Below are 17242 nucleotides of genomic sequence, written 5' to 3' on the forward strand. Positions count from 1 at the left end.
AATGGACACAATGGAAATGGAAGTGGATCTCTGCCTGGCTTCAAAGCATCCTTTGGAACCAGCAGAGACAGACTGGAGGCTCTTGAAGCCAAAGTGGAGAGTACCTTCAGGCGGACATCTCCGTCCTGCAAGGCTCTCCCAAGCCACTTGGTGGCTCAAAATGGACCTCGGACCTGCACAGGGTTTTGGCCAAGGGTGGTAAAGAGGAGACAAGGGCACTTACCCCAGAGAGGCCGTGAGAGTGAGCAAAGCGGGTCTCAGGTCCTGGTCCGTCCACAGCGTGGAAGGAGGAGGAGGAGGCTCCCCGGACCCTGGGGGCCCTGAGGAGGGGTCTCCTCCCGGGTTTCGGCACCATCTGTCTTGTTTTTCTAAGACCACCAGAGCGAGCACAAAAGAACCAGCAAGTAGGCAAAGGTCAGGCGCAAAACTGCACGTTTATTTTGGTAACCTAAGGTGTGCGGGAGAAGTCTGTCGGCCTCCGGCAAAGGAGGCCGGCAGAGTCTCCCCGCCGTGGGGCTCTCGGACAGACTTCCCACAGTCCCAACATCCCGACAGGAGTGGGGCTGCAAGAAGGCCGCGTGGCTCAATGGTGGAGAGCGGCTTTTCTAGGAGTGGGAGGGCAATAGGTGGGGCATGGGCGTGTCAGGGGCGTTCTGCAGGTGCGACCAGGTAAATCTTGGTCTCTTCAGATTGACGTCACCTGGCGCATGCCCAGTTGGTCTGCACCCTCCCGGGCGCCGGCTGCCTTTTCGCGCCCGCGGGAAGAGTTGGGGGTGGGGGATGAAGAACCCGGAAGTGCACCATCTTGCCTCGGTTCGTCCAAACAATTTCGACTTTGATTTCCTGGTTAACCTAAGAAGTGTCTGGAAGCAGTTTTTAAAATTTCTCAGTGGAACGAGTTGGGGAAGTCATCCTCTGTCCTTTGGTTGTTTACTCTGATCCTATCACATTGTGGTTCGAAAATGTGTTTTTTAGAATTTTCGTTTGTGAGAGTCTGTTGTTTTTTTTGTGGCCTAGTGCATAGTCGGTTTCGAGGCTTTGCCACATTTGAAAGGCAATATAATGTAATGATTAAGAGTGTAGTGACTAATGCCATATGGGAGAGTTAGTAGAGGAGGGGGGAGGATCGATCGACACTAGGATGATTGGAGAGGGATGGTGTGAAGTCCAGCTCTGCCACTGCATAGATATGGAGGTGGGGCAAGCCTTGTTTCTTCCCTACAAAATGATGGTATCAATAATGGTGTTACCAGTGGGCTGATACAGGTTCTTGTCTTCATCCCAGAAAAAAATTTGAAGGCCAGACCAAACTGAAATTACATAAGATTTATCACAGAGTGAAAGTAAGTGCATACTCAAGAGAGGATTGTAAGTGTGCTCAAAAGAGTAAGCTGCACCCAACATTGCCAGGACTCACATATTATACAGATAAGCATAATGAAGGTGTGGAATATTCCATCATAAGGGGAGGGATTTTCTGGGAAATGGGCAGGCAGTTCCCAGAATTGGATTACCACTTTTTTCTTTACTAAATATGGTTAATCCAGAATTGCCATGGCATCAGATGCATGATGGGATTGGGAGGTTTCCCCATGGAAGTTTTATGGTAATAGGGGCATAATGCAGTCAAGATTATTTTGTAATAACCCAGAATGCTCGTTATTTTATTCAAATCTTTTACTTGATTTCATGTTGACTTACTGGACTTGTCAACTTCTAACAGAGATGACTTAACATTTTTTTTACTACAATTGTGAGTTTTTCAGTTTTCCTATATCACTGTCAGACTTTCCTTTCAATATTTTAAAGCAATTTTCTTACAGATCATGACTTCTACTACATAGACTGGTAGAATATACCTTTTATCAGTATGAAATAACCTTCTGTGCCGTTTGTATTACTTTTCAGTCTAAATTCTATTTGTTTCTGATGTCAGTTTAGCCACAGAGCTCTCTTTTATTTTGCATTTGCCTGGTATGTTGTATTAGTCTGTTCTTGCACTGCTCTACAGAAACACCTGAGGCTAGGTAATTTATAAAGAAAAGAGGTTTAATTGGCTCATGGTTTCACAGGCTGTACAGGAAGCATAATGCTGGCATCTGCTTGGCTTCTGGGGAGACCTTGGGAATCTTACAATCATGGCTGGCAGAAGATGAAGGGGGAGCAGACACGTCTTACACGGCAGGAGCAAGAGCAAGATGGGGGGTGCTACACTCTTACACAAGCAGCAAGAATTGCAAGAACTCGTTCACTATCAGGAGAACAGCACCAAGTGGATGGTGCTAAACCATTCATGAGAAACACCTCCATGATTCAATCACCTCCACCAGGCCTCACTCCCACATTTGAGATTACAATGCAACATGAGATTTGGGTGAGGACACAGATCCAAACCATATCGTATGTCTTCTAATTCCTTCATTTTTAATCTTATTGAGTTGTTTTATTTTTCATGTGTTGTTTTATTTTTCATGAGTTTTTAAATTTTTCATATTTTTCATATAGCTGAATTCTGTTCATTCAATTTAGGTATCTCTATGTTTTATGAATCACTTTTATTTTATTAGCATTTATTTTTATCACCACTCTGTATATATTCTTGCTATCTTATTTTTTAATGAATATTTACAAGAATTTCTATTTTTTCTGTCATCTTCTTTCTTGCCTGTCTTTGGATTGATTGTTTTTCCTTTGATCCATATTTTTTCCTGAACAGTTAAAAGACTATTGTTCTATGAATGTCTGGAGTCACTTGGTATCTTTTCCTAAACTAAAAACTGTAACTTGATTTTATTTCCCTCCTCCCTTATCCTATCCCATCTATAAGCTTTTTGAGTCCTTGTAGTCTAAAAATATCTTTATTTCACTTTCATACTTGGGTGAGTACTTGGGAAGGTTCAAAATGAGTTTTCATTAAAAAATTTGGCCATTTTTCCTCATTGTATTCTTGCATTCAGTGACCTTTATGAAAATTCCAACTTTAATCAGGTTTTCATTCCTTTGTGGTTAAGCTGCTTTTACTTTCTAAAATCTTTATGATTTGTTATTTTGGTCCTTCATATGCTAGATTTTGATGATAATATATCTAGGTAAAAGTGTTAAATATTCACTCTCTACACTGACAAGCTTTTTAAAAAAATGCATGTAAGACTGTTTATTATTTATTTATGGGGGTGTGGAGAATGTACGTATTTCAGTTAAAATCGTAACTGAAGTTTAAGAACACATTTGTCATCCTGCAGAAATCATCTAAATGTGTAAATATAATCAATACTTTAGGAACACAGAACATGATATAAATTGCTTGAATTAAAAAATTACCTAAAGTGAAAATATTTAGTTGTGATTACATTTTTCTTTTCTTTTGTTCAGTGATACTGAGTTTAGTTGACAAATTGTATAAATTTTAAGGTGTACAACATGATGATTTCATATATGTTTATATTGTGAAATAATTACCACAATCAAGTTAGTTAAAATATTCATCTCACAGAGTTACGATTGTGTGTGTGATAATGTTTAAGATCTACTCTCTTAGCAAATTTCAATTGTGTATTACATTATTGTTAACTATGGTCCCTATACTACACATTAAAATACCAAGAAATTTTATCTTATAACAGAAAATTTGTACCCTTTGACCAATATTTCCCCATTCTTCCCAGCCCGTGGCAATTGCCATTTGACTGTCTATTTCTATGATTCAACCTTTTTAGATTTCATAATATATATAATATATATGTAATATATATATTTATGTATATAAAATTTTTAGAGTCTCGCTCTGTGGCTCAGGCTGGAATGCAGTGGTGTGATCTCGGCTCACTGCAACCTCCACCTCCTGGATTCAAGTGATTCTCCTGCCTCAGCCTCCTTAGTAGCTGGGATTACAGGCACGGGCCACTACACCCAGCTAATTTTTGTATTTTTAGTAGAGACGGGGTTTCACCATGTTAGCCAAGCTGGTCTCGAACTCCTGACCTCAAGTGATCCACCAGTCTTGGCCTCCCAAAGTGCTGGGATTACAGGCATGAGTAACCATGCCTAGCCTCCATAATCTAAATCTAAGACTAATGGAGTCTTGTAAAGATTTCTCTGTATAAGATCATGTCATCTGAAAACAGAGACAATTTTACTTCTTCCTTTCTGATGTGGATGCCTTTAATTTCTTTTTCTTGCCCAATTAATCTGCCTAGGACTTTCAGTACTGTGTTGAATAGAAATGGCAAGAGTGGTCATTACTGTCTTGTTCTTCATCTTAGAAAAAAAGCTTTCAGCTTTTTATTATTGACTACGATATTAACCATGGGCTTGTCATACATGGCCTTTATTGTGTTGAGGTATATATCATTTATACCCAATTTGTCAAAGTTTTCTTTATCATGAAATGATGTTGAAGTTTTCAAATACTTTTTCTGCATTTATTAAAATGTTCATACAATTTTCTTCCTGCAAATAAATGTTGAACATCACATTTATTGATTTACGTGTTACATCATCCTTGCATCTCAGGGATAAATTCCACCTGATAATAGTGAGTGATCATTTTAGTGCATTGTTAAATTTGGTTTGGTTTGGTTGTATTTTGTTGAGAATTTTTGTTTCTATGTCTATTAGAGATATTGGCCTATAAATTTCTTTTCTTATAGTGCCCTAATCTTAGGTATCAAGGCAATGCTCACAAAATGAGTTTGGAAGTGTTCCCTGCTCTTCATTTGTTTTGGAAGAATTTGTATTACTTTATTCTTAAATGTTTGGTAGAGTTCACCAGCATAGTCATCTGGTCCTGGGTTTTTCTTTAGTGGAAAGGTTTTTTCCTACTTATTCAATCAGTTTACTTATTATTGGTCTCTTCAGATAATCTGTTTTTTCATGATTCAGACTTGGTAGGTTTTACTTCTGATTATGTGATCAACTTTTCACTGCTGTGTGGTGATAGGAAGAATGTGTATTCTGTTGTTTTTGAGTGGAGAGTTCTGTAGGTATCTGTCAGGTCTACTTGATCCAGAGCTGAATCAGGCCCTGAATATCTTTGTTTATTTTCTGACTCAATGATGCGTCTAATATTGTCAGTGGGGTGTTGAAGTCTCCCACTATTACTGTGTGAGAGTCTAAGTCTCTTTGTAGGTTTCTAAGAACTTGCTTTATGAATCTGGGTGCTCCTGTATTGGGTGCCTGTATATTTCAGATAGTTAGCTCTTCTTGTTGAATTGTACCCTTTACCATTATGTAATGTTGTAAGAAAAGACATACCATTGTTGTAAGAAAAGACACTTGATATGATTTTAGTCTTCTTGAATTTGTTAAGACTTCTTTTGTGGCCTAACATATGTACACTTGAGTAGAATACGTCTTCTGCTGCTTTTCAATGAAATGTTCTGTATATATCTTTTAGGTCCACTTGATCTAAAGTCTGGCTTGAGATCAAAATCCCTATGATTTTCTGTCTGTTTGATCTGTCATTGTTAAGGGTGAAGTATTAAAGTTCTTTACTATTATCGTATTGCTGTTTCTTTCTCTTTTCAGATTGGTTAGTATTTGCTTTAACTATTTAGGTGTTCCAATGCTATATGTCAAAATATTTACAAATGTTATATTTTCTTGACGAATGGGCCCCTTTATCCTTATATATTGACTTTCTTTGTCTTATGTGTCATTTTTTACTTAATGTGTATTTTGCCTAACATAAAGATAGTTATCACTGCTTTCTTTTGGTCACTTTTTGCATTGAATATCTTTTTCTATACCTTCACCTTTAGCCTATATGTGTTATTAAATCTACAATGAGTCTCTTACATGCAGCAAATTGTTGGATCTTGTGGGGTTTTCATAATGCATTCAGGCACTCTATTTCTTTTGATTGGAGAATTTAATCCATTTATTGATAGGTAAGAACTTACTATTGCTGTTTTGTTATTTGTGTTCTGGCTGTTTTGTAGTTCTTTTTTTTTTTCCCTTTCCTTTTTCCTTGTGGCACTCCTTTGTGATTTGATGAATTTTAAAGTGATATGCTTTGACTCCTTTCTCTTAATTTTATTTCTTTACTGCAGGTTTCTCCTTTGTAGTTACTATGAAACTTACATAAAATATCTTGTAGCTATATCATCTGATTTCAAGCTAACAACTTTAACCACATATAAAACTCTACACTTTTGTTTCTCTCCTCCTTTACATTTTAATTGATTAATGTTACCATTTACATATATTTTATATTGGGTATCTAAAACCAAATTACTACAGTTATACTTATTTAAATATGTTTGATTTTTAATTTTTAAGCTAGAATTGAAAGTGATTTATGCACAATCATTACAATATAAGAGATTTCTGATTTTAACTAAATATTTACCTTTACTGGCGAGTTTTTTATATTTATATATTGTTATGTTGTTAACTAATATCATCTCATTGCAGCTTGAAGAACTCACTTTAGCATTTCTTGTAAGACAAGTCTACTGATGATGAACTCCTTCAACTTTTGTTTTTTTGGAAAAGCCTTTATCACATCTTCATTTGAGATAGACAGATTTACCAAGTGTAACACTCTTGGCTGGCAGGTTTTTTTTCTTTCAATATTTTGAATGTGTCACCCTAATCCCTCCTGGGCTGAGAAGAGGAGGTTTCCACTAAAAAATTTACTGTTAGTCTTATGAGGGCTCCGTTTTAGGTAATAAGTTATGCTTTCCTTGCTGCTTTCAAAATTATCTCTTTGTCTTTTGATAATTTAATTATAATACTTATTGGTGTAGAATTGTATTGTTGAACCTGTTTGGGGAACTTTGGACCTCATGAACCTAAATGTCTATTTCTCTCCTCAAATTTGGGAAGTTTTTAGTTATTACTTCTTGAAATTGACTTTCTGCTCATTTTTCTCTCTCTCTTCTTCTGTAATTTCCATAATTTGTGTGTTGTTTCACTTGGTGGTATCCCATAAATGCAATAGGCTTTTTTCACTCATTTTCATCCTTTGTTCTTTTTGCTCCTCTACGTAGATAATTTCAAATGAACTCTCTTTCAGTTCACTGATTCTTTCTTCTGCTTAAGTAAGCTGTTGGAATTTTCTGTTAGATTGTTCAGTTCAGTCACTGTACTTTTCAGATCTAGGATTTCTGGTTTTTTTTTTTTTTGTTTGTTTTAACGGTTCCTATTTTTTATTGGCATTTTATTTTGTTTATATATTGTTTTCTGATTTTGTTGAGTTGTCCATCTGTGTTTTCTTGTAGTTTGCTGAACTTTTTAAAGAGGATTATTCTGAATGTCAGTTAGCTCATAGACCTTCATTTCTTCAGAGTCAGTTATTACAGCTTATTAATTTCTTTTAGGGGTTTTATTTTTGCTGATTTTTTTATGATCCTTGTATCCTCACATTAGTGTCTGTACATTTGAGGAAGCACTAGCCTCTTCCAGCCTTTATAGGTTTGCTTTGGCATGGAAAGTCCTTTAATAGTCAGTATACCCTGGAGTTTTGGACAGGTCAGCTGGTAGCATCCATGAATAGGCACAGTTTGCTTTTGGGATCTCTAGTTGCGCAGGATTATTGCCTGTTCTCTGGTGTTTGCTGGGGACGCTGGCTGGCCTGTATGGTTTGTTGAGTGTTTCGGTTAGACTCTTTTGTTGGGCAGGGCTACTGGCTGGCCTCTGAGATTGAACAAGGCCTCAAGCTACGTTCAATGGGACCACAGGCTAGGCTCTGTGATTAGACAGGGTTGCAGGCTGTGTTTTGTAGTTGGGTTGAGTCACTGTCTGGGTTCTCCTCCAGAGTAGAACCACAGGCTCTGCTTCAGTGTCAATCAGTGTTGTTATCAGGTGCCTGGGTTTGGTGGGGCCACAGGCTATGCCCCACAATTAGATGCTTGCTGCATGCTGGGCTCCTCTGTCAGATGGGATCATTCTTTGGAATCCCGATTAGGCAGAGCTGCAGGCTGTGCCCCATAGTTTGGCAGCATCACCGGCTGAGCTGTGTGATTAAGTGGGGCCATAGGATATGCTCTACATTTGAACAGGGTGACTGGCTATACTCCCTGTGCGGAAATGGCTGCAGACCATAGGCTGGGATTTCTGGTTGGCTGGAGCCACAAAGCTGTGCCCCTCAGTTGGGAGGTGTCCTTGGCTTGGTTTACTGTCCATGCAGGTCATTGGCTGGCCGTTGAGGCTGGGCGGGGTTACTATTTGGGCTTCCTGGTTAGCAAGGCTAGAGGCCATACTCTATAGTTAGGCAGAGTGACTGACTTGATTACCTGCCTGGTCAAGGACATATGTTAGGCTTTGAGGCTGGGCACAATCTCTTTGGGGGTTCCCTGGTCCAACAAGACAGAAAGCTAAACCCTGTAGCTGGCCTGGATTGCTGACTAGGCACCCAAGCCAGTTAGAATTTCTGACTATGCTCCCTGGCCAAATAAGGTCACCAGCTTGCCTCTGCAGTTGGGCAGAGCTGCTAGCTGAGCTCTGTGCTATGGTGCAGATAGCAGGAACACAGTTACCAGCATGGTGATCCACGCACTGGCCACTGTGAGCCCTGCCCTCACTTCTTCATTTCTAGTCAAACACAGGTGGTCTAGCCCCAGTGATTTCCCCTTTGTTTCCCATGAGACAAGACAGAAGTGGGCCTTCTAAGATGTAGCACAGAATGCTACAGAAGCAGGATGTCCTCCACTGGAGAAACTTTGAGCTCAGGAAAACCCTCTTGATGTGGCATTTTGCCAGCCTTGGGAAGGAGCAACACAGTCGAAGTGAAGCTATAAGACTCAATAATTTAACTGCTAAACATCTACCTGGAAATGCAAACATATATCCACACGACAACTTGAATGCAAATATAGTAACATTATAGTAACAGTAACGTTATAGTTAACTTTCACAAAATCTATCTTACACTGTTTCCAAAAGGCCACTTTATAGCAATGTGTAAGGGTTCCAGTTTTTCCACATCTTTGCTAAAACTCATTATTGTATGTGTTTATAGCCATTCCAATGAATGCATATTAGTATTTTGTTGTGGTTTGAATTTGCTTTTCTCTAATGACTAATGATACTGAACATCTCTTCATGTCTTTATTATCTTCCATGTGTCTTTTGGAGAAATATCTATTCAAATCATTTGCCCATTTTTAAATTGGGTTATCTTCTTACTGAGTTATCAGAATTCTTTACATATTTGAATATATGTAGTTTATTGAAAATGTAATTGGCTAATATTTTCTCCCAGACTGTGGCTATTCTTTTCTTTTTCTTAATAGTATACTTGAAACACAAAAGATTTCAGTTTTGTTAAATTTCAGCTTATCAATTTCTTCTTTTAAGGATCATGCTTTTGAAGTTGTAGCTAACTCTTCATTTAACCAAAAGTCACAAATATTTTTGCCTTTATTTTCTTACAAAAGTCTTACCATTTTTGCTCTTTTAGAAGATTACTACATAATTTGGAGAACCCAGTGAAAAATAAAAATGGGGGGATCCTTGTTCACAAATTATTAAGGATTTCAGAACAGTGAAAGCAGAACGCTAAACTATGCACAGAGTCGTTTGTGACTGCACAGGATGCATGCTCTTACATTTAGATCCATGATCCATTTTGAGTTGATTCATGTATATGATGTGAGGTAAGGGTCTACATTCGTATTTTTGTACATGTAGTATTTGTTGAAAAGACTATCTTTTCCTCATTTAATTGCCTTGGCACTTTTGTTGAAAATCAATTGCCGAAACCACAAGGATTTATTTCTGCACTCTCAACTCTGTTTCGTTGATCTTTATATATCTTTATGCGAGTACAATAACTGTCTTGATATGGGTAGCTTTAAATAAGTGTTGAAATAAGAAAGTATAAATGTTCCAACTTTTTTCTTCTTTTCAGAGATTGTTTTGGCTATTCTGGGTTCTTGCAATTCCATATAAATTTTAGGATTAGCTTCTCAATTTCTTCAAAAAAGCCATTTGGGATTTTGATAGGAATCACACTGAGTTTATAGGTCAATTTGGAGAGAATTGCCAGGTTAAATATATTGAGTCTTCCAATCCATGAACATGGGTATCTCTATTTATTTAGATTGTTCATTTGTCTAGTAATGTTTTGTCATTTTCAGCATACAAGTCTTGCATTCTGTTTGTTCAGTTCATTCCTAAATGTTTTATTATTTTGCCTACCTTTAATTTTGAATTTGAGAACTCAATTTTTACATTTCTAAGTTTACTGGTTGGTTGTTTTATAAAAACAATATCATTGAATAAGTTATGGGGAGTGTTAACTATACTTACTCCAGGCTAGGCACGGTGGCTCATGTCTGTAAACCCAGCACTTTGGGAAGCTGAGGTGGGCAGATCACTAGAGGTCAGGAGTTTGAGATCAGCCTGGCCAGCATGGCAAAACCCCGTCTCTACTAAAAGTACAAAAATTAGCCAGGAGTGGTAGCACACGCCTGTAATTCCAGCTACTAGGAAGGCTGAGGCAGGAGAATTGCTTGAACCCAGGGGCAGAGGTTGCAGTGAGCTGAGATCAAGCCACTGCAATCCAGCCTATGCGACAGAGAGAGACTCCATCTCAAACACAAAATAAAATAAATATACTTACTCTAAAGTCTTATTCTATGTATTTATTATTTCTCTTTTCTCTGATGTTACCCAAAAAAATGGTAAAAAAGAAAGATCTGAAGGGACCTGGTTAGAACCCTGAAACTGTCCACTAAGCCAGTGTTAACACCTTGGGTGTAGTGGTTCCATGCCTTCCCTAACATTTATTCTGAATTTTATATACAAATGAAAGACTTTTGTTTAATTTATATAAAAAATGGAATCATAATATATTAATCTGAACATCATGTTTTCATTGAACAACAAAACTATTACCTTCAACCCAAACTGCTACAATTAAATAGCTATGTAATATTTCAACGGTGTACCTTTATGATAATGCACTCAACCATTCAGCCAAATGGACAGTTAGGTTATTTTCAGGTTTAGAGATATGTGTTATTGTTGAGTTGTTGTTGTTGTTGTTATTGTTGTTGTTTTACTACTAAAAACAATGCTCCAATAAATACTTTTGTATTTATGAGCATGTAGTCAACAAATATTTATTGAACACCTTGTATATATCAGGTACTCAAGAAAAATTAATGGACAAAACAGACACCACTGCCCTTATGGCATATGTATTTTTGGGAGAAGAGAGACAATGAAGAAGATGATAAACAATAAACATACAAATGTGTAATTTATTTAATATGTTAGGGAGTGATAAGAGCATGGGAGAAAGAAATAGAGGCAGATGAGGGGATTGGGAGTATGGGGGCAGGCTGGGGGATTGTGGTTATGATTTTTGATAGGTTGGTCAAAGCAAGTCTCATTGAGAAGGTGACAGTGAATCAAGGATCAAAAAGAGACAAGGAAATTAGTTCACTGCATAGATACATGTATCCATGCTAGGCAGAAGAAACAGCCAATATCAATTCCCTAAGGCTACAGTATGTCTGGTTAGTCAAGAAACAACAAAGAGGTGAGTGTGACCAGACAGAAGTGATCAAGGGGAGAGGAGAGAAGGCTGAATCATTAGAGACCCTTTGAACAGTGCAAGGATCTGGGGTTTCACTCTTGAAGAAATGGGGAGCACTGAAAGTTCTGAAGTTCTTGTTTCTATAGGATACATGTTGATCTTTTTATTTATATGGGATGGATTCCAAAATTGGATTTGCTGGGTCAGTCTGTAGTATATTTTAAAATTTAGCGGATGTTGCCAAATCTTTTCTGAAAAGGCTGTAGTAATTCATGCTCACACCAGCCATGGGTGCCTGTTTCTCTGAATCTTCTCCCACATGGCATAGCGTCACTAATGAAATTGTGTTTGCCAATCTAATGAGTGAGAAATGGTTTCTCATTGATGTTTTAGTTTGAACGTATTCATATGTGTATTGGACATTTTAATTTTCTTTTCTTTAAGCTGCCTGTTCAAGTCCATTTTGGAGGGGTTGCTTGTTATTTTTTATTAGTAGACTTTAGTCTTTGCCTATTAATGGCAGATATATTAACCCTTTGTCATACATATTGAAAATGTTTTTCTGCACTGTCTTTTATATCTGTATTGCTTTTTAAGAACATTTAAATCTATTAAGAGAAATCTTCCTTGAACATTTAAATCTATTAAGAGAAATCTTCCTTTAACTATTCTTGTCTCAAAGTGTTCTTTATTGATTCAGACATTCTGTCATTTCAATATTTAGATTATTTTATCCAGGTTTTTTTTCCTTTTTTTTCCGAGACGGAGTCTCACTGTCACCCAGCCCGGAGTGCAGCAGTGTGACCTTGGCTCACTGTAACCCCAACCTCACCAGCTGAAGTGATCCTCCTGCCTCAGTCACTCAGATAGCTAGATCTACAGGTGCACATCACCACATCTGGCTAATTTTTGTATTTTTTGTAGAGACAGCGTTTTGACATGTTACCCAGGCTTTTCTTGAACTCCTGACCTCAAGGGATCTGCCCACGCCAGCCTCCCAGAGTGCTGGGACTACAGGCATTAGCCACCACACCTGGACTTTATTCAGTTTTAATGGGGTTTCTGGTTGCAAATACACCATACTTGCATAATAATTTCAGAAAAATTGATGCTTTAAAATTATTACTTTTTTTCTAATTGGGAGCATTTTATATATCTCCATTTATTTAGATCTTATTTAATTTCCTTCAATAAAATTTTTATAGTTCGTATACTTTTAAGATGTTTATAAATATATACATGTGTATTTGCTATTGAGTCTGAGTATTTTTTAACTTATGTTGTTCCAAATAAGAACTAGTAAGTTTTATATATCTATTTTTTATTCATACTCATTGATGTATTAGTTCGTTCTCATACTGCTGTAAAAAACTACATGAGACTGGGTAATTTAGAAAGAAAAGAAGTTTAATTGACTCACAGTTCCACAACCTTAACAGAAATCATGACTAGGAGGTCTCAGGAAACTTACAATTATGGTAGAGGGTGAAGGGAAGCAGGCACCTCTTCACAAGTCAAAGCAAGAGAGAGGGAGTGAGAGAGAGCAAGGAAGGAAGTGCCACACTTTTAAATAATCAGATCTCGTGAGAACTCACTCACAATCATGAGAACAGTATGGGGAAAATCCACCTGCATGATCCAATCACCTCCCACCAGCTCCCTTTCCAACATGTGGGGATTACAATTTGCCTTGAGATTTGGGTAGGGACACAGGGTCAAACCATATCATTTGACAAATTAATTTTCTACTTCTCATGAATTTTATTAGGTCTCTCTCTAGTTTTTCTATGTATATAATTATAGAACATATAATACTGTACCCTATTTTAGTATTTATACTAATTGTTTTATTTCCATAGCCTATCGTATTAGCTAAAGCTTCCAAAATATGCATATGTGTATGTGTGTATATATATATATATTTGTACACACACATGCACACACACACACATATATGTTTGTATATATGTATAATGGTGGTAATAGTAGACATTCCTATATTGTTTTCTATTTAAATGACTTCACCATTCATGTTTACCATAACATTTGCTGATTTTAGAGAATTCATGTTATGTTAGTTTTTATTTCATAAACAGTTTTTATTTTTAAAAATAACTGTTAGGACTTACCAAATTCCCTTTTAAAATCATTTGTGAATATATTCAAATATTTCTCCTTTTATTTACTGATGTAAAATTACAGAGAGATTTTCAAATGTTGAACTGTTTTTTCTCTTATTCAGTCTCATTGTCATTACCTTTCTCTTTCTTTCTGTTTCTAAATAGCCTGTAACTACAAGTTTACCTTTCTCTTTCCTTCTGTTTCTAAATAGCCTGTAACTATAAGTTTTATTTCATCTTTAACCCGACACAGTGTGTTTTGTTTTGCTTTCTAAAATCTTAAGAAATTTATTTTCCTTATGCAATATGTTTCATTTCTATTGATTGTAACTTATTGAGACTTCTTTTGTGGCCAAGATTATGCTAAATATTGATGATGTGTTCTCTGTTTTTAAGTTACGAGATTAAATAATAACTCATTCTTATTAACTTATCTAGAACCTGTATATTTTGTCCATTTTGGTATATGGAAAGAGTAAAAACTTAGGGGTGAATTGTTTTGCAATGCCCATAAAACCTTTGTCCCATTATTTGTTTCTTGAATTTTGAATTAACATTAATGGGAATTGTTCTGCTTTTTGTTTTATTTGAAGTTGCACACCATAAATTGCCTATTTTTGATTTCAGCATATTTTGTGTCACTGCATCTTTAGTTGGATTCTATCTTTGATTCCAATCAGTATCAATATCATCAATATTGATGATGCCTCCAATATCATTAATATTGCCTTTCAGTATCATTTCTTCAGGTATATTCAGTGTTATAATTTTTCAACCTTTCTTCTGTTTTACCTTTTATAATTTATTGTTTTTCTTGTTTTGTCTCTCTAAAAATGCAAACTATGTTTGCTCTTTATTTTTATTTTCAGAGTTTCATAGGTCTTATAAGATCTGATTTCACTCAATCAGTAATTACCTTCAACTTTTCAAGTTCATTGTTTAATTTGTATTTCTGTAATTGTTACAGTTGAATCTGAAACCATATTGTTCCACCATATTGTTGTCATACTTGAAACAAATTCCTTAACTCAGTTTTTCTTCACCAACCCTGTTCAACATTTTAAGTTTGTTGATATAATTTGAAGCTTTAATTCAAATAGTTACTATTTGGAATTTCCCCCCATTTCCCATAATATCTGTTTCTCCTGGGGTAACTTTTTTCTCTCTCTCTTTTTTTTTTTTATGCTAGTCTTTCTAATATTGAAGTATTTCCTCAAATGTCTATTGATCTGTGGTTATTTGTTTCTACGTAAGAGAAGGCTTTGGAAATCAATCAATGTGATTCACCAATTAAAAAATAAAGAAGGAAAATCATATGAATATCTCATTAATGCATTTGATAAAATTTAACATCTGTTCATGATAAAACTCCCAGCATATTAGGAATAGGTAGGAACTCAGCAAATTAGGAATAGATAGGTAGGAAAGTCATATGAATATCTTGGTAGATGCGTTTGATAAAATTAGTAGTTCATGATAAAATTCTCAGCAAGTTAGAAATAGTGAGGAATGCAAAGCACAGTGGCTGACAGCTGTGATCCCAACTCTTTGGGAGGCCAAGGTGGGAGGATCACTTGAAGCCAGGAGTTCAAGACCAGCCTAGGCCACAAAGCGAGACGCTCTCTCTACAAAACATAAAAATAAAATAAAAAATTAGCTGGGCATGGTAACATCTATAGTCCTAGCTATTCAGGAAGCTGAGGTGGGAGTATTACTTGAGCCCGGGAGTTTGAGGCTGCCATGAGCTATGATTGCGTTACTGCACTCCAGCCTAGGCAACAGAGTAAAGCCTTCAAAGAAGTAAGGGGACTGGGGGGTGGGGGGAGAGAGAGAGAGAGAGAGACAGAGAGACAGAGAGAGAGAGAAATAAGAGAAAGAAAAGAAAGAAAGAATGAAAGGAAGGAAGGAAGGAAAGAAGGAAAGAAAGAAGAAAAGAAGGAAAGAAAGAAGAAAAGAAAGAAAGAGAAAAGAAAGGAAGGGAAAGAAAGGGAAAGAGATAAGACTATGTATAAAGGCATAACAAACATCACACTTAGCGATATTACTAGTTGCTTTTTCCCTAAAATTGGAAATAAGACAAGGAAGTTGTCCCTCACTTCTCTGCAACATTGTATTTAAACTCCTGAGCAGTGAAATAAGATCCAAAAGAGGAAAGAATTGTTATTTTGGGGAAAGAAACAGTGAATCAGTCTTTTTTTGCTGATGACATGATTATTTTCTTTAAAATATAAAGGAAATCTATAAATACTTTACTAGAACTAATACATGAATTTAGCAATGCCATAAATACATGGTTAATGTTTCTCAAACCAATTATATTTCTTACAATGGTAATAAGGAATTTGAAAAGCAATATCATTTAAAGTAGTACCAGAGAGAATAAAATAACTAGAAATAAATTTAATGAAAGATGTGCCTGATTTTTAAAATTGATCTAAATAAATGGAGAAATATATGACGCTAACAGATTTCTAGCTCAATATTGTTGTCAGCTCCCCCACATTTATCTATAGTTTCAAATCAAACCCAAGAAAATTCCAAAAGGCTTTTCTTATAGAAATTGGCAAATTGATTTGAAAAGATATGTGGAAAATCAAAGAATCTAGAAAGTCCAAGACAATCTTTTCTAATTGACTTCAAGACTTTCTTTAAGCCATGGTATTTAACACAAAATCATATCAGCATAAGGGTAGACAAACAGATCAATGGTATGGCATAGAAAGTACAGATATAAACCCATGCTTATATTGTAAATTGCTTTTTGCATATTTTCATGACCTTGGAGTGGCAAATTCTTCTTAGAGAGTACACTGAAGTCATTAATTATAAAAGAAAAAATAATAAATTGGACTTCATCAAAGTTAAAGAATTTTTCCTATCAAAAGACATAATTAAGAAAATAAAAGAGAAGCTACAGACTGGGTGAAAATATTTACAATATATAAATCAGACAGAACACTTCTATCTATAATCTATAAAAAACTCCTACCCATCAATAAATAAAATAAAATTCAATAATATAAATGGCTCAAACATTTGAACAGACACTTCACCAAAAAATAAGTAAGTTGCCAGTAAACACTTGAAAACGTGCCTAACATAATTTCCTCATTAAAGAAATACAAATTAAAACTAAAATTAGATATCACATCGTACACACTGGAATGGCTAAAACTAGAAAGGCCATCACTGGTAGTCTTTAAAAAAACAGTTTGTCAGGTTTTAAAATGGTTAAATGTACTCTTACACAATGATCCAGTAATTCCACTCCCACATATTCACCCAAGAGAAATGAAAACATTTTGCCACAAAAAGTCTTGCACAAGAACAGCAGTTTTATTTATACTAGTCTCAAACTGGAATCCACTCCAATGTCCATCAACAGAAAAATGAGTAAGCAGATTGTGGTAGATTCACACAATGGAATACCACTCAACAGTAGAAATGAACAAACTAACTGTTCAACACGGCAACATAGATGATAAGCAAAATAAGACAGACACAAAAGCATGTATATGTTTTACCTATTTATATGAAATCCAAGAGCAGGCAGTATTAACATATGACAGAATGAATGACAGCAATGGTTGCCCCTGAGAGGCTGTCTGCCTGCATGTGGTCAGCATGCAGGGTG

General features: G+C 36.2%; 1 protein-coding gene across 7 annotated transcripts in view; it reads left to right on the forward strand.

Annotated features, from left to right (window-relative positions):
• Positions 1-17242, forward strand: part of SP140L (SP140 nuclear body protein like) — a 66003-nt gene that overhangs the window by 9875 nt on the left and 38886 nt on the right. For all 7 annotated transcript variants that reach the window (XM_026454927.1, XM_026454929.1, XM_026454930.1 and 4 more), the window contains exon 2: positions 2073-2400. In XM_026454927.1, the coding sequence (XP_026310712.1) occupies positions 2090-2400 (311 nt within the window). In that variant the 5' untranslated portion in view covers positions 2073-2089. The remainder of the gene's footprint in view (positions 1-2072; positions 2401-17242) is intronic.

Source organism: Piliocolobus tephrosceles, chromosome 11, assembly GCF_002776525.5.
Source record: "Piliocolobus tephrosceles isolate RC106 chromosome 11, ASM277652v3, whole genome shotgun sequence".
In the NCBI taxonomy this organism is placed as follows: Eukaryota; Metazoa; Chordata; class Mammalia; order Primates; family Cercopithecidae; genus Piliocolobus; species Piliocolobus tephrosceles.